The following is a 25,116-nucleotide window of genomic DNA, read 5'->3' as shown; positions in this document are numbered from 1 at the left end:
AAAACAAAAACAAAAAACAACAACAAAAAAAACAATGGAAGGTTAGTGCTATAGGATAGGGGAAGAAGAGCGAATGATTTGCAAAGCACAGGCTATGAAAGGCCTCGAATATCAGGCAGAGTTTACTTTTTCACATGAATTGAACAGGGAGCCACTGAAGGTTCTGAACCGGAGCAGGATCCTTCAGTGCAGGATTATGTTATATGATATGCCACTGCGCTCATAAATTTGGAAGGAAAATGGGCAGAGAAAATGATGACCACACGTTTGATGTACCAGATAATGTGGGAAGTGAGAGATGGATAAAACTCAGATTCTACTTTTGGGGGAAATTTTATTTCAAATGTAAAGCATCTGCATACTTGAGATTCATAAATATATCAGCATAACTGAAGTGAAAAAGAGACAGACAGGAGTAACATGTTAAGAAGGATGATTTCATATCAATTCAACTTGTGAACATGAACAAAAAAGTCAAGTGCATTTTTTTTTAAGAGTCCAAATAGGGCAAAAACCATTTTTACATCTTCACCACTTTTGTTCTGATGTGGAATTCAGTGTTTAAACTTAGAATCAATTAGAAAGGGAGAGAAAGAATTTCCATTATTTTTTAAATAAAAGATAAAATACACTTAGCATTGTATTTTTGAAAAAGGCTCTGTATCATAAAAGTAGATGCCTACCAGTGAAATACTCAAAGCAAAGGCATCGTTCATTCCCAAGTTGCTGTATTCCCAACCTAGATACATCAGAATAACTTAGAAAAGGCATCTGGCTGGAAATTAGGAAAAATACGTTTAAATCTTGATGCTGCCAATGGCCAAATTTTGGTTTGAAAAGTGAAATTTCTCCCACATTTAGTTTAGGCCTCCTCAACTAGTCCTAGAGTCTCATTTTAATGTGATTTTACAGATAAGAAAGTGTTAAAACCTTTTGAAAGCATGCAGATGAAGGACCATAAAAGTAGAATTTCACGAAAACATATGAAGCTTCCGGGGAAGCAACTGTAACTCACCACACACTCTCCTCGAACACATATGCTGTATGGGTCTTTGTAAGAACAGTGTGTTCCATCGTGAACCAGCTGCTTCATGTACACGACATCTCCAGTCTCTCTGGATTGACAGTAAAGGTGGCATCTTTTCTTGGCTACGTAAGATGGAAGATTAAATCAGCTATTTATATAAAACGACATATTTGAACACTACAGTTACTTTATTTTTAAAATATGAAGTTCCAACACGGTTTCCTGAAAACAAAATATTGTATACATAAATAAAGAGTAGCAGAAAAGGATGCATATTTGGCATACAACGAATCTAAACTGTGAAACTTGTTTATTTTATTCACTTTGAGAGAGGGAGAGAGTGTGCACGTGCATGAGAGGGGGAGGTGCAAAGAGAGAGGGAGAGAGGGAATCCCAGGCAGGCTCTGCACTGTCAGCTCAGAGCCGAATGCAGGGATTGATCTCACGAACTGTGAGATCGTGACCTGAGCTGAAATCAAGAGTCTGATGCTCAACTGACTGAACCACCCAGGTGCCCCTAAACTGTGAAACTTTTGAGAGTGAACAGTGGTTGAAATAATAGTTACATAGCAACAACTGGGAGTGTCCCAGGCAAACCGGGTTGTACCAACAACCCTGGATTTTACCACAGCTCTTCAACAAACTTTAATTCAGAGGGAGGCAATTTACTTTTAGTGACACTTTGAGAACTAAAAGGGTTTCTCTTCTGTCTGACCCAATGCCCTGGTATGGTCAACATCTCCTATAGGATCTCATTAATTTTAATATAATTTATGTGACTCATTTCATTGAAATAAAAAAGAATGCATCTTCTTAATGCATTGCAACTCTGAATTCCTATGTGGATGCATCTTTCCCATAAAACAGCTTATAAACTGAACTTGGCAGTGTATTATATCACATGGTTATCATGTAACTATTTTTCTTTTATCCATCCAAATATGAAGTACGGCAAGATGTTCGTTCCCATTTGAACATTATTTAACCAAAAATTCATGGTAAGAAGTAAACAATTAAAAGGAAATTAAAAAAAAATTTTTTTAAGTTTATATATTTATTTTGAGAGAGAAAGAGAGAGAGAACAGAAGTGGGGAGGGGCAGAGAGAGAGAGGGAGAGAGAGAGTCCCAAGCAGGCTTCACGCTATCAGTGCAGAGCCCAGTGAGGGGCTCGATCCCACCACGGTGAGATCATGACCTAAGTCGACATCAAAAGCCAGACATTTAACTGACTGAGCCACCCAGATACCATGAAAGGGAGTTTCTAAGTTCATTTTCTCATAACTAGTATACAGTACAAAAGTAAAAGGTTATATAAATTGGCTTTTGTTCTTAAGTAATGATCTATTTCTTGGTGCTCACTCACTTGTAAAAGAACTGTATTCTTTTTCTAGTTATTCAGCAAGGAAAGATCACACTAGTCCAGAGCATTTCCTCGTAGAGGCACTTCAGTCAAAGGAGGAAACTCAACATGTCTCCTAGGGGTTGCTTTCCACTGGTCTCTTCAGTAGCCATGGTGGGAATGCTCTTGGCCAGGAACTAGCTCGCAATTCTCACCTCTCTAAAGAAAGCCTTCCTCTTCAAAACCCAGCAGGACTTACCCCTATAAACACCAAGTTTTCTAAGTTACCAACCAGGTGCCAGGAGTCCAAGGGATTGGTGTGGACAAGGCTTAACCTCTGAAGTTCCCATCCACACAGTGAGAAAGAGAGAGAAGGTCCACTCCACTCACAGTCAGGATGTTCGTAGGGCAGCCAGTGGTGCTTGGTGTTGTGGTATTCAAAGTGGGAGTTCCGCTGTTGGCACTGCTGTCCTCTGAAGTCCTCGAAGTGCTTCTGGCACTCTTCTGTATTACAAAGCTGGTACTCGAAGTTAACACCAGGACAGTCCTGACCGCCATTGATGGGCCTACAGAAAAAAGACAGCACTGGAAAATGCCCTTTGGCTCTGCTCCAGCAGTGGAAGCTCGCAGACTCAGTGCCTGAAGGCAGGAGGCCAGAGTTTCGGAGCTGTAGGCACAAAGTGAATGAACTCCTACTTCCTGATTTCAGTCCCTTTCTGAAAACGCCATCCTCTCCCAGTACATGTGTGTGTCAGGTACAGGGAGGGAAGATGGGGACCAAAAACTTGACTTAAATCAGCTTTTCAAACAGTCTGTTTTGGATGTATGTATATGGTGAAAGTATATAAAGAAATATAAAAACATATGTATCTATGGTCTGAGGGAAATAGATTTTCTGCATAAAACACATAGATATAGATTTCATGCATAAAACACATAGATATAACCCAAAGAAATCTGATCACAGCTGTAGGCCTTCATTTTCTCATATGGCAAATGCAAAAAATAACCCCATCTTTCTTAGAGGAAAATAGAGAGGACTGAATAAGTCCACATATTTAATATACTTAGAAAGAAGCATGGCTCGCGGTGAACCTTAGCTGTTCTTACAATTTTTATTGTTTTGGTGACTTCCACTAATACTTCTGCCATCCCTTCTGTGAAGACAGGTATGCCACATTTGATCTTCTTTATAAAATGGTAAACCCTAGACCAGAAAGAATGTCCTAAGGATCTGCTGAGCATGCAGGAAGGAAGGATCCAATATAGTTAGTTTGAGGGAGCGAATGGATAGCTGTTTCCCCAACAGTTCCTTGGTGTTCCTTCAAGGTCTTTCTCTTGCCCTGTTCAGATGTGTTGCTCTCCTAATCCCAGAGTGTGGGAGCCCCTGTCTGGAACTACTCCCCACGCTGACATGCTTCCTGCGGATAGCCTCAGTGCCCAGGCTCTCTCTGCCTCGCTCCTGAAGATTTCTAAAGAGCAACTGCTTCAAAACCTCTAATCTTCACTCCAGCCTTTCATCTTCACTATTGACTACTCTTCACAAGATTGATGAATGGAGATTTGCCCAAAACAGACACTTAAACCCTTGGTTTTCATGTTGTGTACTTCACATGTATTTCATGAAAGAAAATAGTAACAACACAATATGGAAGCATTTTCTGGTCTAGTCAAAAACAACTCGAAATTACAGCAGTTATACTCACGTGGGATTGTTACACTGGCGTGTTCTGAAACGGACCCCAGTTCCGCACGTCCGGGAACAGGAACCAAATTTGGTCCATGATCCCCAATTGCCATCTTGTTTTTGTTGATTGGCATTCTTCCACATGCAATGACCCTTATAGCACCACTTGGGAAAATGACAAAGGGCAATTATGAAAATCACGCATATGCTAAAGCTGAAGTTGTTATACAAGGGCCACCAGTTAAAGGCCTTCACTTCTTCCCCCGCCCACCAGGTAAAAATGCATTTAAAAATGAACCCAGTGCAATTATATCAATAAGGTGCCCTATACAGGATAATTTAGGCTTGCATTTTTAAGTATAAAATGAAAAAATAACATTTACTCAGACAAGTTTTTAAATGATACATTTACAATGAGCATCAAACATAACCAGTAAGAATGATCTGAGGACCCAACTTGCATAGTGGGTACTATTCTACCCTTCATCCTTCGTTAGCTGTAATTTTAGGCTTTTTAAGGGTCATATGCACCCCTTTACAATAATAACAGAAAAATGTATGCCTCAACTTTGGAATTAAATAACATATCTAAAGCATATATAGTATTCAAAACACTTAAATATGTTTCAAACTTTTCATTCACAATGATTCTGAGAGATAGGTCATTTATTTTATCTTTGCGTTTTAGATGAGGACTATCGCAGCCCAGAAAGGATCATGAGGAGGATAAGAACATCTGACCAAGAAATAATTAAGTGGGAACCACTGAACCTTGATACTATAGAGGTACCTCGCTTATAGTACCCAGCACATAGCAGGTGTTCAACCGGTATTCTTTTCCTTTCAACATTTTTACTTGCTTTTTTATCCTATATACAATGAAAATGTCTCTTAAAACTCAAATTTGGTTAAGTTTAAATGTAACACAAATATATTTAGAGAAGTTGGATGTTCAGAGTTGATGTACAGGATATATTTTTCATAAAGCAAAAATGAATTAATTCATTATTGCTCTTGTTTTTTTATTTAAAAATTTTTTTTCAACGTTTATTTATTTTTGGGACAGAGAGAGACAGAGCATGAACGGGGGAGGGGCAGAGAGAGAGGGAGACACAGAATCGGAAACAGGCTCCAGGCTCTGAGCCATCAGCCCAGAGCCCGACGCGGGGCTCGAACTCACAGACCGCGAGATCGTGACCTGGCTGAAGTCGGACGCTTAACCGACTGCGCCACCCAGGCACCCCTGCTCTTGTTTTTTTAGTCAAAAGTCTGTAACACTGAATTTTTCCAAACATAATGTGTTTAGCATGGTACCTAACAAAGGTTAAACACCAATAATGGCAGATATTATTATTATTATTATTATTATTATTATTATTATAATTCTCATAGCAAATATAGTTCATACATATTTGGACTACAGCTTAAAGGCCTTTAAAAGAACTCAAAGCTATGTAAATCTTCCTTGCCAGCTTTTGGTCCTGTCTACAATATCTTATTTCCAAACTAGTCAAGGCTCTTCAGTTTGAGTTCTTAACATGCCTTTGTTTTGGGTTTGGTGATCTTTCCCCTTATGAGTAGCGTAGCTTGGCCCCTGGCCAGTTTCTGAGCATTCGATCTTGACTACACAATGTGAGATTTAAAACCTCTGGGCATCTTTCCCCAAGGAACAAGGCCAAATCTTCTGTATAAATTCACATGACTTTATTTCTGGACAACTTTCACAAGGAGTGAGACGCCAGCAAGTAAATCAAATCCCATTAGCAGGGGCACAGATATTCTGCTGAGCTGCTGTTTCCTATTCTATCAGCAGTGGCTGAAGAGCAGTCTCAAAGATGTCTGATTCTATTCCTTGAAATTCGTAAATGTTACCTTATTTGGTAAATGGTCTTTGCAGATGTGATTTGGTTAAGGGGATTCTGAGATGGAGAGATTATCCTGGATTATCCAGGTGGGCCCTAAATGCTAGCACAGTATATGTACCCTTATAAGACAGGGGCAGAGGGAAATTTGCACACAGAAGAGAAGGAGATGATGTGGCCATGGAAGCAGAGATTGAAATGCTGCAGCCACAAGTCAAGGGATGCAGGCGGCCACCAGAAGCGGGAAGATGTGAGAACAGATCCTCCCCTAGAGCCTCTGGAGAGTACGGTCCTGTCCACACATTGATTTTTGCCCAATGAAATAGATTTTGGACTTCTGGCTTCTAGAACTATTAGAAAATAACATTTCTGTTGTTTTTAGCACCCAAGTTTGGGGTAATTTGTTATAACAGCCCTAGGAAACAATGTTTGTACATGATCGTAATGAAACCTCATACACCATGTCTTGCACACAAAGGACTACAGCCACGGTCATAATTTTCTAGGTTTCTAAAGATGATTATTGTGAAACATATCTTAAATCTTTATTGCATAAATAGATACACTCACTTTTCCAGCAGCACATTCAGTCCCATCCAGTGGGGGTCCTTTTTTTGTCTTACAAAAGTAGGGATTGTCAGGATGGCTACACCACAGCTGTTTACATGGATCAAATGTTCGGAACTGGAAGAGAGAGAATCAAGATCTCAGTGACCGACAGATGGCATGTCATACCAATGTATGTCCAACCATATCTTCTATACAGTTTCTTCATGTTTCTTGGATATTTTCATTTCAAATTAATAGTCATAGTTGTGGCATGTTAAGAAAAAAGTACTGCCTAAGAATTCCAAGGAAAGAATACTTTCATTCTGCTATTCTAAAATATTAATGACAAGCAATGATTTGTCTGGGATTCTCTGGTTCACTTTAACATTTCTGCATACTATTTTTTTTTTTATGGTTTTCAAATAGACAACACTGGAACTTTAAAGAATTTGTAAACATTATGACCATTTTAAATATAAAATCATTATGATCATTTTATAGCTCTCCTTAGCCCTGTAAGTATGAGCTAGTCAGGTATAAACAATAAAAATACCCATCATAATGATCTGGCTCAAAGCAGAAAATATTTGTAAGGCTTGCTATGTGAGATCAAGTTTTCTGAGTGTTACAAAATACCACAATATATCCATATAGTTTATAACGTACTTTCCACATATTTAATCCTGAAAACAATCCATGGCTGAGAATATGAGTTACAAGGTGAGGCTGTAGTTATGGTTATAAGTGAGAAAGTAACAGTCAGATCAGCATATTAGTATTCTTATTCCTGAGAATGTTTTTTTTATCTTCCTAAAACACGACATTACAATATCCAAATATTTGCCTGTGCTCTTTACTTATCTGATCTCTTTGTAACTGGAAACATCTTACCCTTCTCTAGATTAAAAAAAAAAAATCAAAACACCAGTTTATCTACATATTCATTGCTTATACCACTAATTACCCACACATAGCCTTATGGTCATAGTCTTTTTTGTTGTTGTTGTTTTTAAATTAGCACTCATTTCGGACCTGGGTTCTTGTTGTTGTTGTTGTTGTTCTAATTCCTATTACTTAAATGCAGAAATCGTACTTTTCCATAATATTGAGCCAAACTTTAGAATTCTCAGATCTAAAGCATTAATGTAAGTAGTAAAGGGCTGACAATGTGCACCTTACAGACAGACCAAATGGCTGTAGATATCTCCATATGGAAGATTTCAAACAGAAGATCAGCTTCTTTTCAGTGCCATGAAATATTTATTTTTCTTTCTCTAACACATAAAGCTTGCTCCAACACATAAAAAGCCCTTCCTTTCTACCCTCTCCCTCCTTTTTTTAATAAACTACTAAAACGCATTATAGAAATTTAGTGAAACATACCTCTAATCTGCATAGCTACATGGAACACTGGCTTTACTGAACTCCATTTACTATGTGCCTGCATTGTGCTAAGGACTTTAATTATACTATCAAATTTAATCCTGGTGCCAAATTCCACGAGATAAATACTATCGTTATCCACATTTTACACCTGAGGAAACTAAGTCAGAGAGAATGACTAAAGTTCTCAAAGTTATATATCTAGTGAGATCCAGATTCTGACAGCCCACCTCATCTGAGTATGAAACACACGCTCGTTACCTTCACACTATTGCTCCTGACCTTCAAACTATACCACATGACTGTCATGTGAGAGAGAATACACGAGCACAACTCTTCCATCTGGTCCGAGTGGTATGAAATTCTGGCCAACAAACTAATGAAAAGCAACCTATCAAAGGCTTAGAAGTCATTTCTGAAGGTCACAAAAACCAAGGGAGAAATAGAGCATAAAGTTTCATGGCCTGACAATCTTAGTTTCAATGCCTGGCTCCCCTATTGAGCAGATGTGTGATTTAAGCAAATTGTTTAATCTCTCTCAAGTCTTGGCTTTTTCATCCGTAAAATAAAACTGGTTGCCAGTTCCCAGGCTCCCATCTAGTCTGTCACAAGGATTAAATAATAATTCACAAGGATTAAATAATATAGTACTTAGCTTCAGCACGTAGTGACACAGCAAACACACAATCATTGATAGATAACCTTATACTTGCACCGTGAGTCTGTGAAGCTCACCAAACAGGAGCCACGCAAATAGATTTCAAGATGTAAAATCTCAATGGACTTTGAGTAACATACCGCAGTGCACATTTTATAACCAACCCCAAAGTCAAAACGACATTGTTCATCCATAGAGTAATTGATTCCAGGAAGTTCTGGGAGTTTGGGCCAATCATGTTCAAAAGGGTCATCAAGGAGACAGTCATAGGAACTGTAGAAAGGAAAATATTTCAAGTAGTAAAGTGTTCATTTTTTTTTTATCACATCCTAATGAAAAAGTATTCTTAGGTTACATACTCTAGAATTCCATCACATCATATAGCAAGATCACAAAGGCATACATTTTAAGGTTTTGGGTTTAAGTTCCATTTAGAAAAAGACCCATCATCCTTATTCATCCCAGAAATAATAAGCCAGGCATGACTCAGGAAGACAGTAGAATTTTGACAGCCTTATACATGTCTCCAGCTGAGTCCCCACATGGTGTGGTGGTGCAGATCCTGGCACTGATGCTATATCAGCATCATAGTGACACATTATGCAGGCCTCACATGGCCATCCTCTCCCTGTCCTCAACTCAAGTTTGACCGTAAGTCAAAGATGCTATAAGGAATTTACTAAAGGGAAACCACAGTTAAAAATTCACTTAAATTCTACGCTTATGGTTTAAAATATTGTGATTACATTATGGCATCATTGTGCCAAAAGCTCTGAGTCATAAGAAAATGTTTATTATGAGCAACAGCTTTCATTCACTGGGAGTTTGGTTATGATCAAGGTCCTAAAAGTCAGCTTCATGTCTGTGTTATGCTGTGACGTAAATGCTCTCTCACGACATGCAGAAGGGGACATACTGGATGTATCTCTTCAGTTCTTGGCCACTGCACCGCGACCAGTGGTAACGATGAAATGCTGCTTGCACCAAGGGGGCCATGACACTCCCCATAGCGGTCTCATCACCACACCTGTTGCCTTGGCCGTCGTGCTCCATTCCCAGCCTAGAACAAAAGGGAGACCTCCCTGGTAAGAATCAGAGGGGCCATTGGTTTTGCTTGATTTCACTCTTGAAAATCATTTGAGGGAAATACACATTCTAGAAATTAACGTGGGTTTTGTGGAAAAGTCAAAGAAACTGCAAAATAGAGAACCATCTGACAGAAATGTCTCTCTTATTCTATAGCTATGTAAAGCACAGGGGTATCTCTGCAAGCCAAAGCCACTTACTTAGTTTCAGTACATGACCTCTTCCCTGTTTTGAGCTCCTCACACTTGGCAAGGAATGAGAGTTGCAGGCTGGCATGTACTTGGCCCAAAGTGTGAACAATACTGAGAGAAGCAGGAAAGAAAAGACTGTTTTTTTTTTTGCTTTATAGCTGTCAACAGTGACTTACACATGGCCAGTCTCATGGGCTACTACAAAAGCAGATGAAAAACCATCCTCATGATTCAGGGTACAACTTCTCACTGGATGACACATGCCGGTGACTGGAGCATATCCTGTAGAGAATAACAATTACTTTTATTTTCATTTTATGAGAAAACCCATTAAACACTACTACTGGACCTTCGCCTAGAAAAAAAAAGGCTTTTCAGGAAACAGAGGCAGTATTATTTCACTGCTAGTGTTGTGCCACGTTCTCTTGGGAAAGCCACACACAGGTAACGGTCTCTAAAAAGATTCATTGGGTCTGCGTTTTCTCCTTTCCTAAGGGAAGGAACTGCCTGGAGTTACCATTCTGTTCCTCCCACCAACAAAGCCCTGTCTTTCTGTTTTAGTGAATGGTCCTTCCCATGATGGTACTGACGAAGGGAGCCAGAAATTCCATCAACGTTGAAAAGAAACTCATCAGTCTACTTTTTTTCCAAAGTCTACATCAGAATTTATTAGATAAATGTAAGCTGACTTTGGAAGAAAGTTCCTTGGCAGCAATCATTTCTCATGGTATCTCCTTTCCCTTTCCAAAGAGTTAGTGGAAATCACACTGCATTTTACAGCGTCCCCTCCATATCCCGAATGCATAATCATTATTTTAAAGGCAAGTATAATTTATTATAGCATTTAAGTGGCATTTAACATTGTGAATTCCACAGAAGTCACTGGAAGCAATAGAAAGAAAGTGTATGCTTGGCTGATGCATGATGGAAAGTGATGGTAGGGATTGGAACATTTGAACGGATTCTTTGATTTAGGATTATTTTTGAAAAGTCATGCCCTTAAGTTTTTCTTCTGCATATTAATAGAAATACCTTGCATTCCAGCAGGTCCAAAGTCTTGCCTGGTTAAGAAAATTGCATGATCATGGTGTTCAGAGTGGTTGGGATCAGATTTTTGTTGTTGGCAAGCCCAGCGACACACGTTCTCCAAGCTTCTGGATGGGTTTCCCCTTTCTATTAGGCTGATGGACTAAGAGGAAACAGTGTGTTGAAGAAGTGCACGAAACTTTCCCAAAGTCTTCCTATCATAACTTTCTCTGAAGTCAACATTTAGAAGTGCAATATTTAAGGATGTTCGACAACATTATCTAGTGCCTATGTATATATCTTTTATTTGGGAATTCTAAATTCCCGTGAAGGATATCTTAAAGATGATTAGTGTTACCTGTGTGAAAGGTGAATGACACTTTTATGGGAACATGTAATGCTGACATTTGCTATCATGGGGCAACTCAATATTAATCGCTGGGGTAAGAATTTTAGTGGTCTATTACCTAATTCAGCTCAGATTTCTTAGTTTTATAGATATTAAGAACAACAACCAAAAAAGGGTTAAAGATCCTGGCATAAGACTTTTATCCAGAGCTGTTAAACAGTCTTTCATTAACTTTTTTATTTTTATTTTTATTGGTCCAGAACTGATCAACATATGTGAAGAACACAGGTTCTTCAATGAGCTGGCAAAGCTGGTTAAACCTTCATTTTGGGAAGAGGTCAAATTATCAAATTACATAAACCTTACACTGAAAAAAGCAACAACACTTTTCTTAACCTCACAGCAATGAAGAGGGATGTACTCTTATCTCGCAGTTCCAAGAGATGGACTGACATTGCTTGGAACATTGCTACCACCATATTATGATCAGGAGTTAAAAGCTCAGAAGGAAAAGGGCCCATCCTTCAAGAACCAAGTATCCATACTTTCCAGAGTAGTTCTGATGGACTAAAAAATTGAATTTGGAACCCAAATTAGTCCTTAGTTGGCCAACAAGCTAAGAGTTTTGTTACATTTCAGCAAATGTTATTATCCATGTTTACATTCTGAATAAAATTAGCTTGGTTTATTATATGCTGATCACATACTTCTCCACGTAAATCCTATAACAACCAATCGAAGGCTGTTAACATCTCCAGCTGGAGTTGACTTGTATTCAGTGTTAGTGACACAAAGTAGGTCAGGTTTATGGAATAAAGTAAACATCAGTGACACCCTCTCATCAGAAAATGATAAGTGGGTGTTAAATACATAATGAAATGCAAACACATGGATTTTTCCTGTTTGCTAAATGCATAATTTCATTAGTATTTCATAATCAGGAGGATTAAGTATGGGAGTGGGAATGTGATTTTAAAACATCAAGAAAAGTGCCAAGTCAGTCCCTTTCTCAGAGGGAGAAACTATGGTCATCCATTTCATTATTTCCAAGCACAGGCACATCTACTGCCATTTTAAAGCCAGCTGAAGTTAGTTACATTACATGAAATTCCTACTGTGTACACTTTGACCTAATTTTTTGTTTGCAAAAGGATTAAAGCTCTTCTAAATGCATATCCACTGTATACTTCACTTTCCTAAGTGGAAAATATACATATAAAATAATTGTTTTTAACAAATCATGAAAGGGCAAGGATCTTTGCTATTTTTCTTCACTGATATATTCAAGGCACCTAGAAACAAGCATCTGACACATAGTAGGCACTCAGTATAGATGTTTTGAATGAATAAGTGAATCACAAATTTGATGATAATAGTAGACTAAAGAAATTCTCTTTTCTGACAATGGTATCCATTTTTTTCACTCATACAGCCATGCCTAAAGTCAAAATATCTGAATCCATTAGTCACATGAACAAAGCAAATGGCATCAGCACAAAAATTATTATCTGCTCAGATTGGGAGATGTGTACTCATTGTGGTAGTTTCTCTTCCTCAGTCTATGTGAGACATCAGTGCCACATGTTAGCTACAGCTTCAAAAATTTAAGCTTCTGTTTGCTAACCCAGTCCTTAACATTAACAGTTTACATATTTTAGGGCATTTTACCTTTGCATAACCCAGCATTATCATGCGCACCAGGACCACATTCATATGTACTCCAAGGGACTCATCATGGTAAATTTCATTCACCTAGAAACAAAGCAGATGATTGCTAAAAGAAAGGTAACACATCAATGATTATGAGAGGCACAGCATTTCAGGGACCAGCCATATAATCACAAGTACTAGAATCAAGTCACTTTTTTTTTTAATTTGGTTTAAGCTGAACCCTGAAATTACTTACCTTTAGCTTTGGAACAATTCTCCGATATGTGAATTACTGATTTGGTAACCCCACAGTACCATGAACGTGGAGACTATGCCTTCAAAGGGCTTCACTGAACTATTGTTGTGTTAGAGAGAGTCCAATGTGCTATAACCCGCAATTCATCAAAAGCAACCACATGTGGGTGGTGACTCTGGCAAGAATCTACTAGCTGTGTGGAGTCACAGCCACGTAGAGAGAATCAGACAGCAGGCATTTGTCTGGGTCCTCCTGTCACCACCACGGGTCCTAATCTGGTTGGGAGAGCTCATGGAGACGGAGCTGGTGAGCAGGAGCTGTGGTGGTTTATCTGCAGGCCAGTGAGTGGGTAGCCTGAAGTGTGCAGCTGAGACAACGGTGATTTAGAAGTTCTACAGTGTGAGAAGTCCTTCGATATTTGAATTACCAAGGTCCTGTATCAGTGTATATTAGATGAATATCACCCTTGGGTATAGCTCAGAAAAGCAAAGTCGGGTCATTCCTTTTTATTTAATTTCTAAAGTTGGGCTGACATTTCTAAAAGTGATTTGGCATGCTTTAAAATCATAATCTCAGCAACCTCAAAATCACAGTCCAACACACATTTATACAGATGAGGAAGGTGAAGACAGTAGAGATTAATTGATATGCAAAAGCCACAGTCAACTGTCGGCAGATATGAATCTAAGGTGAACCATCATTGTGTCTTCTGATTAAGACAGTGCAAAAAAAGTGTGAAAAAAAAGATTGCTTATTAAGTTGGCAAATGTTAGCAGGAATGGGAGAGGTGGAGTTATCTGATTAGATTAGAAAAATTGTTAGCTGTTCCCATGGATAGGGACCCAACATTTGTCACAATAACTAAAAGAGGGGTGGAAAACTAACTGCAATTTGACTTGAAATCCAGGAGACTTGGACAGTAAGCACAGCAAATTGAAAACCCACAGAGAAAAGATAACCATAATCTCATAGAAAGGGGCTTTAAAAAGAAATACAGCTCAAGAATGATAGAATGTTCTAAAAACAATCCCACAAAATTCATGAATCATAAAATTGCAAATTACCACACTGACCAAGAAACAGACTAAGATATCTCAACTGAAATATTTCAAGAATCTAATGGTACTTGCCAGAACACCTTAAAAAAATGAAGGCCTTAAATATAGACTAAAGGCATACTTACTAAATTCAGATGGAATGAAAAAGAAGACAGCTAAGATGGAGGTAAAAAAAAAAAAACCTACAGAAACTAGTATATGCTAAAGAAGGCAAAGTACAGTTTGACAAGAAAAGATGTAGAATCCTCTCACACAGAAAAATGCATTGACATATACACACATACATTTTACAAATGCATATACACACATAGAATGCTAAGACCCAATTTAATCCCTGTTCAAGAAAAGCCACGGTAAAAAAATAAAATAAAATAAAAAATGTTCTCTTGCCGGGCACAGGTGTGCAGGCAGGTAACCCAGGGGCAAGCTATCCCTTCTGGAGGCCAGGGTGTACCTAAAGTATTGAGTACATTTTATCTATGATATCTTGTAAAAGAGATGTTGACAAACATGAGCGTATCTAGAGAAGAATAAAAAGCAAGAAACCTAGAAAATGTGTCACATAAGAATGGAAGATGTAATGGCCAAAAGCAGAACACCAAATACTAATGGTCTCGGCTGATATCTTGGTTCAGCCCCTCATTGTGGTGTGGTCTCTATCTTTTTGAGTCTCAATAAAATGGGCATAATAAGAATACTACCACACTGGGCTAGTGCAAGAATTAAAAGATTTAACTCATGCAAACATATTGCTCAAAAAATTTGAGAGGTAAGGAGAGAGGGACATTAAGGAACAGAAGAATATGGGAAACAGAAAAGAAAAACTTAGAAAGAAGACTTAATATCTGCCATATGAAAAAAGGCTTCAATCTATTCTGTGTATCTACAGAAAACAAAAACCTTAAGTTCAAACTATGAGAAGGACAGATTTCAGTTCAATATAAGGAAAAACTAAATGCTGGACAAAAAAGCTGTGATTTCTTGTGACCATTGGTCACGGGCACAATCTCTTCTTCCATACCTGCTTAATTGAAGACTGAATCCCTTTCCTCTTCTGGATTAATTATCTGATAAGAAATTCCTAACATCTGAGGTGCCTGGGTGGCTCAGTCAGTTAAACGTCCAATTCTTGATTTCGGTTAAGGTCATGATCTCACAGTTTTGTGAGTTTGAGCCCCATACGGGGCTCTGTGCTGACAGCGTGGAGCCTGCTTGAGATTCTCCTCCTCTCTCTCTGCCCCTGCCCTGCTGGCACTCTCTCTGTCTTCCTCCAAAATAAATAATAAATTAAAAGTTAAAAAAAAAATTCCTAACATTATAATGCCAATGTAAGTAAAAAGGCTGAAGCCAGGCATATCGCTCACTAACACATTCATCCAGAGACTCATGGACATTGCAAGAGACTTTTCCTAAGGCAGCTGTTCTGAATTAGCAACATGACTTCACTCACATGTACTCAGTTTAATGTAATTGAAATATAAATGCATTTGATGTAAAAAGAAAGGAAAAAAAAAGACTGAAAGCAATGCTAGTAAATATACAAAATAGGAGAACAATAAAATTTTAAACTAAAGAAAAGTAGTTAGGTAAAAAAAAAAAAAATTCCAGGGCAAAGATGATGGAAGGAGGGAGACACAGCCACTTGCACAGCAGCGGCAACAACTATAAAATGTAGGAAACACATCAGAGATCATAAATGAAGGAAAGGTGGCGATAATGACAAATAGCATATGCTAGTTCAGCTAGTATAATGTACCTATAATCATCCTAAATTAGTAAATTCATCCATACTCGGGAAATTTTAAGATCAGTACAATACCAAGAAAGTATAATGGACAAAATTTAGGTTATCAATGGTAATATTATATTATAAAATGTTAGAGTAAAAAGACACTTTTTAAAAGTCAGAGTTAACCATTCACCAAATGAAAAGTATTATTTAACAAAAGTCACTATTACGCCAGGCTAATTAGGGTACTCCACTAGGGACCAAAATTGATCATGGAATCTTCTAGGTTAGCACATATTTGTGAAGCTATCACGGGACATACATAAATTATTATGGGTAGAAATCACCAAATAGAAGACAATAATATGTACACAGAGCAGAGAGTATTCTTTCAATATGGCAAACTAACACACATTAGGTATCTGTGTTACGCAAAGCATTGGATATCATTTATTATCTTGATTTTCAAAGTTTAAAAAAGTTGCTCCCTATACATTATTTACTTTAAAATGTATTTAATAATTTGGCTGCTTTCCATCTTGCTAGGCCTTATTAATAACAGGATGCAATGTTTTTATACTCAGAGACCTATAGGATACGAGTTGAAAAAATAATCAGCAACAAAGGATAAGATATTCAAAGACCTGGATTCCGTCCCAGCTAAGCCACTGATAAACTGAGTGACCTCAGGCTCTCTGAGTCTGTTTTCTCACTGGCAAATTATAATTGGATTTGCTGTGCCTGTTTCAAAGAGCTGTTGTTCAAATCGAGCAAAATGGCACACAACTGCTCTCAGTAAAACATGAAAAACTTTGGCACCCTTCCATCTATCCTTGAAAAAGATTTTGAAGATTTATGGATGTATTTTCATAATCTACGTGAAAAGAACAAGAAATACAACGGCCTCCTTCTTAGTTTTCACTAAAAGAGACTCAAGACTCTTTTTCTAGAAATCTCAATTGAATGAAAGATGTGATTTAAATTATATATATAATAAAATTTTGGGAAAAACCATTTGACACTTAATTTTTTTTTTTTTCAAAACTGTTTCAACGTACAAAAGCTCTTTCCAGCAGATGGCAGCATGCACATTTTTGAGGGGGGTACAGGCTGCTACATACACCTGGAGGTACTTATTCATCAGTTGTTATGTCTGACTTTTCCTATATTTACACATAAATAAAATCACTTCCTCAAAATTAAATACAAGTTTTAAAATATTCTAGCCTAAGGAAAACACTGAGTCATTTGACTCTTGAAAGCAAAGAAAAATGCTGAAAACATCTTTATTTAGACTGTTTTTTCAATGTCATCTATTAAAACACATGCTAAACAGAGAAACTCCAAGAATCTGACTACAAATTAATCACAAATCTTAACAATCAATAAATTATACACCGAATGAAATAAAAACATCTCACTGAATGAACCACTTGAATCTGTCAAGATGAAGTAGAATATTTGTCAAGAAAGAATTTTACAACTCTTAGTGATAAGGAAAGCATTTTTTTCCTAAAAGCAACATCAAAAACAAACAAAAACAACAGCTAATATTATATAGAGCTTTCCAGATTCCAGACACTGCTTTAAATGCTTTATATGAATTCAAGTAATCCTTGCAACAACTTCAGAGATCTTAGTATCTTCATTTTGTATCTAAGAAGTTGCGACCCAGAGGGGCGCCTGGGTGGCTCAGTCGGTTAAGCGTCCGACTTCAGCTCAGGTCACGATCTCGCGGTCTGTGAGTTCGAGCCCCGAGTTGGGCTCTGGGCTGATGGCTCGGAGCCTGGAGCCTGCTTCCGATTCTGTGTCTCCCTCTCTCTCTGCCCCTCCCCCGTTCATGCTCTGTCTCTCTCTGTCTCAAAAATAAATAAACTTAAAAAAGAAAAAAAGCTGCTAAAGAAGTTGTGACCCAGAGAAGTAACTTGCCCAAGGTCACGTAGTTAACGGACACAGCAAAGGATGAAAACCTAGACAGTCTGACTCCAGAGTCAGTGGATTTCACCATATTGCTATACTTCCTGTAGACCACAGGTCAATCCCTATGCACAAAACAGATAGTTTTAGAATAATCAATAGTGATTTGCTCTCCCTGAATTTAAGAACCTGGTGTATAAGCATACTGAGAAAGAGGTCTTAATAACTTTACCTCCTTTTCATAAAATTCCTCCATGTAGACTCTAAAGAAATGAGGAATTGGACTCTGAGCTTATTATAAATAAGGATTTCTTGATGATCAACATACTGGCATTCTAAAAAATACTGGGGAAAATTGGTGCTAGAGCAGATCACTGGAAAAAGTAAATGAGGAAAGAAAAGATAGGACTGAAATTTATAACCAGTCTTTTGGGTTGTAAGAAAGGCATTAAGCATAAATATTCTAAGAAATCACATATTTGACACAACATAATGCAAATACATGTAAATTGGAATATCCTTTTCCCATGTGAACCAATCTGTAGAGTGTGTGTAGAGTTTCTGTGAGGTGTTCAGGGTTGAGCCCAGAGTTTTTATTAAATTACCTGAAAGAAGGGGTCAATGGAACATTAATTCCATTTTCAGATGACCTTAAATTAGAAGGGGTTGCCAATGATGTGGCGGGGGTGGGGGTGGGGGAGGGAACCAAAGGTAAAATCAACTCAAGTATTCTTTTCCTTGAAAGGAAAATTCCTTCCAGGTTTGTTCCCGGACAGGACAATTTCTCCCAGGACATTTCCCTGGCAGGACAATCTGACCTGCTTTGTCTGACTAGCTGATGAACAGCTTTGTCTGGCTTCAACAAAGCAACACTCATTTTTCTTTCAGATGGGTGGATCAGGTGGGAGAGACAGACAGTATAGCTGAGTGGTTAAGAGTGTGGGGTCTGCAGGGGCACCTGGGTGGGTCAGTCGGTTAAGCATCTGACTTCAGCCCAGGTCATGATCCCAGACTTTGTAGGTTCAAGCCCCGCATTGGGCTCTGAGCTGACAGGGTGGAGCCTGGAGCCTGCTTCAGATTGTCTCCCTCTCACTCTCTCTCTGCCCCTCCCATGCTTGCACTCTGTCTCTCTGTCTCCCAAAAGTAAATAAACACTAACAACAACAACAAAAAAAAAAGAGTGTGGGCTCTGCAGCCAGACTGCCACTGCCTGATTTTGATCTTAGCTATGTGAACTTGGGCACATTATTTGTCTCTGTGCTTCAGTTTTCTTATCTGTAAAATGGGAGAATTATAGTACTGCCCTTATAGGATTGTTGAGAGGAATAAATGAGCTCAGAGATGCACAGTGCTCAAGAATGGTGGCCCTTGCAAATGTAAAAACAAAAAGTTGTTAGCCATCATTAATATTATTCATACAGAAGAAAATAAATGAGACCTAAGTATGATTTTTAAAAAGAAATGGAGACTTGGTTTACTGAAGGCAAACTGAAGGTTAATGACAAGATAGTCTGGGTAATTTGGGTTGGACATAAAAATATTCTGAAAAGAAGTGGGAAGGGGAACCCTAGGTGGCTCAGTTGGTGAAGCATCCAACTTTGGCTCAGGTCATGATCTCATGGCTTGTGAGTTCGACCCCCACAGCAGGCTCTGTGCTGACAGCTCAGAGCATGGAGTCTGCTTCAGATTCTGTGTCTCCCTCCCTCTCTGCCCCTCCTTTGCTCACACTCTCTCTCTCAAAACTAAATAAACATCAAAAAAAAATTTTTTTAAAGAACTGAGAAGAAATAGTACTCTATCCACAACTAATTTCTTGTAGAGCTAAAGTTCCAAACACATACCTACTTGGATTCTCATCCCATACTCTATATTCCTTTTACTCAGGGTAGGTGGCTGACTTCCACCTTGCCAACTCTTCTTTTCCTACCTCCAATCTCAGACTAATAAGGACTATTTTTTATTAACAGTCTTATCAGATATTTACTGAACAGTTACCATGTGCCCTATTGTCCTTGGGGCAGGAAACAGAATAGTAACTGAGTTTGAGTCTCTGTTCTTTATCGTGAATATGTTCTAACAGGTAAAAGAGGCTATATACATGGACAAAAACCAATAAATACAAAAAAAAAAAAAACAACAACCATGCAGACAAGGTCATACCAGATAGGGAATAGGTGCTCTGAAGAACATAAATCTGAGTGATGAGATATAGGACCAGAGGGAGAGGAAGAAGTTACCTAAGACTGGGTAGTCAGAGCAGGGAGACCCATGGACGAAAAGGCAAGTGCACAAAGCTCAACCCACATTATTGCAAAAGCTCAAACATCTTTATCACTACTGCAAAGGAGACATATTTATCACTACTTTAGAAAGAGACTGAGACCCACAGAAGTTATAGAATTTCCCCCCAAAAAAGGTTAGCACAACTAAGATTCAAATAAATCTATGTGATGCTGATGCCTATTCTTTTTTCCTAACTGCCTTGCTTGCCTTTTGCTTTCAGTCACAGTGAAAGTGTGCTCAATCTCTAGATTCTTCTGCTCCAAACAACCTGATCCAAAAAATCAACTCTATTTCCCATATTTAATCTCTCCCTTTCTTGAAGTTCCTTTTCCTCTTTTATTAAGATTCTCAATTCTCCCTCTTCACGAAAAAATAACCCATCTACAATGCTCAACAGCATTTAGCACTGCTTAGCACTGTGTTCTTCAATGATACTATTCTGTTTCTTTGTTGATATCAGCTCCCTTTTCTCTGCCTAGCTCACGCGTGTCAGCATGCCTCAAAGTTTTGTCTTCAACCCTCACTTCTTCTCACCTGTCCTTTCTGCAATATTCATCCACTGCTGTTTCTTCAATCAATACCTATAGGCTGATGAACTCCAAATGTTTGTATCTGTAACACTAATTCATCTCTCTCATGCTCCAGAGCCATCTGTTCAACTCTAGTAACAGACCCATCTATTGGGAAGATACCTATATGTGTCAAAGTATACTTGTCTTCTCCCCAAAGTCTGTTCTTTTCTCAATATTCTACATAGTTGAAGACTGAACCATCCTTTACTCCCTCCTCTTCTACAAATACTAGTCAATCTATTACCCAGTCCCGTAGACATCTGTCAAGTCTATCTCTTTCCATCCACTGCCAGCTGCTCAGTATTCATCCTGCTTGGTTGAACTGCTGCAATAACCTGTTAAAACTTTTGCAAATGTTTGCATTTGGGTGATTTGGGCCCATTTCAGTAGTTCTCCAGAAGGGCCAATTATAAGGGTCAGATGGTGGTTTTCAATAAGCACAAGTCTGTCCTTTTATGTTAATTATGTGTTTATCTCCCTTAAGCATCAAAGAAGCTTTGGGTGGGCCAAGAATAGGCAATTCAAGGACTTAAAAACTCTTCTGGCCTTTAGTAAAAGCATACCGAACATCAGGTAGAACTGATTCCCTTTCTTCAAGAATGAGAAAGAGGATTCCCTCAAGAAGCTAAAAAACATTTCTGTGTTTTAGGATCCTGGAAAAAATAAAGACTGCTATCAATCTGGGAAGCATACGTTCAGTCTGATATTTGCAGCATAACAAAGGAAAAATGAGTGAATGTCAGGAAGGAAATTTGGAGCTTCAGAATCAAAGGGGAAGGAGAAAGAGGAAGCTGAGATGCTTCACTAAAAATCAAAAGGACCTCTGAAGCATCAATACTGTCGGGTGGTCCCGTCGTTATGTTAATTTAACCTGTGATGTTGGGACTGTCTTCTAGAACAACAAACCAGGATACTCCAGGGAAGGTATGCATGTTTACATAAGGGATGGCTGAACTGACTTGTATTTACTTCACTCTGTCTCTGTGACCTGGTATGATCAATACACAATTGGGAAATGAAGACAGTTTGTTGAGGCTGGGTGATGCAGTGTAAACCACAAGGGGTTTGGGCTGTTTCCTAATTCCGGATACTGTGTGTCTGTTCACTGCACAGCATCTAACAGAGACTCTTCCTCCAAATCATTCTAATGCATCCAGATTCTCTTCATAAAGCACAGACTGATAAAGTCACTAATTTCCTTTAAAATCCTCTGACTCTTCATTAGTGGGATGAAATTCAGATGCCTTAGAATGGCACAAACCTTCTTTTTCTAAAGGTAACCCCAGTTTCCCCATCCAGCCTCATTTTCTGCCATCTCCCCTAAATACCATTCAGTTTTACCTACAGATAAGCCTCCAGTGGCCCTGAAGACACCATGAACTACAACTTTCAGTACTTTTTTACAGTCTGTTCCCCACTTCCCTTTTTCTAGCAGGGACATGCCAATTCATTCTCTAAAGTCCAACTCAAATGGCATCTCCTCTATGAAGACTCCATCTGCCACTGGCATTATTTGCCAAACCACATCCCCTTCTTTTCAATTAATGTCTACACAATAATTTGTGACTGAATCTTTTTAAGAAACTATCACATTTTATTATTATTTTTTGATTTCGCCTGCCTGCTGGAACTAGCTCCTTGTGAAAAGGAGCTAAATTTTATAAATTTCTGCCTCCCTAGAAGCAAACAGGAGTTGACCTATAGAAAAGTATGGATGCTGGGTGAATCAATGTCTAGAGGATTGATGTTAATTCTAATGTTAGAAACGGATTAAAGATAATGACCCAAAACAGAAACCTGTTTCATGATTTGCTTAGGTTGCCTAAACACATGTACTCCCCACATAAATTTGCGTTGTTCAGTGAACTCACGTTCAGTGTTTTAAGAAACATTAGTTGAGAAATCAAAAGCAGTGTAGACACTTAATCACATTAATTAACCAGTACCCACACATACCTGCTAACCCTTGATTAAATCTACTAACGCTTTTTTAGGACCGGAGTACTTCCATGGAGTATTTATTTTCTTTTAAAAATATTAAGCAGGGAAGCCTGCCATGTCCATATAACACAACGATGTTATCAGTTTACTGTACATCATAAGTAGCTGACTTCAGTATAAAAAAAAAATGAGTTCCCTCTTAATTAATGATACTTGGAAGTATGATTATTTCTCATACTGGGAAGTACCTTTTAAATGAATTGTTTTCTTTTCACTTGATAAATCCTGAGATTAAAGCATAGACTCAATTCTCTGAAGAACACTGAAAATTTTAATAGGCACAATAGACCCAGATCACATCACAGATCTTAGTATATTGTTAGGATACCTGCCTATAGGTACCTTTGCTCTGATAGGTACCTTTGCTCTGACAGGTACCTTTGCTCCTCTGTACCTTTGCTACAGATAGCAAAGGGCTAGTGACCAGGAACTTCTGGCACATTGAAAACAACACACACTCCCAACCACAAAATCTGCTTCACTGCCCTATTACAGAGAATCTTAAACTAGATTGCTAATTGATTTGATTCAATCTAGCAAGGTACTGAATTCTCACTTCAATGACTTGAATGGTGTTTTAATAAGACACAGAAACAGGTAAAGGAAAGACATCAGAGTTTTATCTGGCAAGAGATATACAAAAAGCCTGGACTTTGTAACAACAGCAGTAAAGCTTAGGGAGGAAACAGCACTGGGCTCCAAAGACAGAGATCTAGGCTCAAGTTCTGTCTCTGCTACCTATTAGCTGTAAGACTATGGGAAAGTCACCTCACCTCTTTAAATCTCAATCTCCTCATTTATAAACTAAGACTAAAAGTGAGCATATTTCAGGGTTGAGGAGTGTTATACAATTCAGGTAAAATATTTAGCATAAGACCAGGCACAGAGCAAAGGCTAAAAGTTAGTTGGTTGTAGCATAAGCTGTCATACTTAACAACATGAAACTGTTCTTTTGAAACTACACTTGAAACTAGATGATTTTAAATATCTTCAAAGATTTCATTACTAACATTGATTCCACACATTCTGTTTGTTTGATCTGTAGACCACCTTATCTACATAAATGGAACTGTCATCATCCAGCAGTGTTTAAGCCAGAATATTATAAATCACCCCTTTCCCTCAGGCCCCTTCTGATCCACTGGCAAATCCGATTGATTCTACCACAAATACTCCCTTGTTATTGCAATCATCACTATCCAATAAACCATCATCTCTTACGAACACATCTACAATTGAGTTCCAATTGGTTTCCCTTCATTCTAAACCTCTCCAACCCATTCTCTGCAACACAGAAAGAGGCCTTCAAAATTGGCTTTCCCTTAATTGACTTAAAATTGAATTCAAGCTCCTCCCGTGATTTGAAAGGTGCTTGCCACCTTCTTCACGCTTCATCAGATTCCTTGCATGCTAGACTCAAACCATAGCAGCTTTGTTTAATAACTAAAATGCGTGGCATTGTCAATGGCTGGCTCTTCCTTTTATTTTAGGTCTCAATTTAACCATCACTTCTTGGTCGAAGGCGTTCTTTACCATCGTGGCTATGTAAAATCCCTATCATCCACTTGCTCTCATATTCCCTTTCCAAGCAAAGTGTTGCTTCCCTGCATGGCTTGTATCATAACCTAGGAAGCATTTATTTGATTTTCCTACTAGTCTATAATCTTGGGATGGGTAGGAAGTAAGTCTTTTGTGTTCACCTCCATATACCTGGTATATAACATTAAAATATTTGTTAAAACACTGTATTAATTAAGTTTTACTGCATGTTTACTCTGTGTCAGACACTGTTTTGTTTTCTTGGCTTTTTTGTTTCAATTAATATTTTCTAGATTTCATTATACATTTTCAACCTTAATTTCCCCTAGTAAAGTGCATCCTCAAAGGGAAAAACATCTCTATGATAAAAGAAGTTTTCTGGCTTGAATAATAGGGGGCTGAGAAAGTGAAAGACATATAGACAAGATGCAATTTGTTTGTTATAATCTCTCAAGGTATCTGAAAGAGAAGTACACTGAAATGAAAATGTAACTTTAAACAAAATCTCATAATGTTTAACTTAAAGTTATACCTTAATAAAAGTTGATATTTAAGAGTGATGTTCTATAATACATAATACTGATTTCACTTACTATTATATTACCTATGGTATATTTTCTCATGTGTGATTGGCAAAAATACATTAGCCATTTCTTTTGACTACTTATCTCTATCCATAACTGAAGTCTCCAAAAAAGATCATTTTATACTACAAGATTTAAAGAAAAATAAATGAAACAAGGGAAAGCATAAAATCAGGGTTATTTCATTATATTTAGTTTTATTTTTAACTTCATTTTGAAATAATCTCACTCTTCCAAAAAAGGGGCAAAAATAATATAAAGCATTCCTATGCACGCTTCACCAAGCTTCTCCAAATTTAATATTTTTCATAACAGCTCAATGAAACCAGGAACTGGTTCTTTGAAAAAAAATAATTAAATTGATAAACCT

General features: G+C 38.0%; 1 protein-coding gene across 3 annotated transcripts in view; it reads right to left on the bottom strand.

Moving 5' to 3' along the window:
* ADAMTS3 (ADAM metallopeptidase with thrombospondin type 1 motif 3) overlaps positions 1 to 25,116 on the bottom strand; it is a 267,417-nt gene that overhangs the window by 30,207 nt on the left and 212,094 nt on the right. For all 3 annotated transcript variants that reach the window (XM_045056232.1, XM_011281725.4, XM_045056231.1), the window contains exons 6-14: positions 12,826 to 12,909; positions 10,815 to 10,971; positions 9,959 to 10,064; positions 9,422 to 9,565; positions 8,646 to 8,778; positions 6,486 to 6,599; positions 4,073 to 4,218; positions 2,757 to 2,932; positions 1,016 to 1,149 (exon numbers count right to left, since the gene is read on the bottom strand). In XM_045056232.1, coding sequence (XP_044912167.1) covers positions 1,016 to 1,149; positions 2,757 to 2,932; positions 4,073 to 4,218; positions 6,486 to 6,599; positions 8,646 to 8,778; positions 9,422 to 9,565; positions 9,959 to 10,064; positions 10,815 to 10,971; positions 12,826 to 12,909 — 1,194 coding nt within the window. The remainder of the gene's footprint in view (positions 1 to 1,015; positions 1,150 to 2,756; positions 2,933 to 4,072; positions 4,219 to 6,485; positions 6,600 to 8,645; positions 8,779 to 9,421; positions 9,566 to 9,958; positions 10,065 to 10,814; positions 10,972 to 12,825; positions 12,910 to 25,116) is intronic.

The sequence above is a fragment of the Felis catus genome, chromosome B1 (genome assembly GCF_018350175.1).
Source record: "Felis catus isolate Fca126 chromosome B1, F.catus_Fca126_mat1.0, whole genome shotgun sequence".
Lineage (NCBI taxonomy): Eukaryota > Metazoa > Chordata > Mammalia > Carnivora > Felidae > Felis > Felis catus.
Note: the sequence above shows the minus strand (reverse complement) of the source record. Positions and strands in the feature narration are given on the sequence as shown.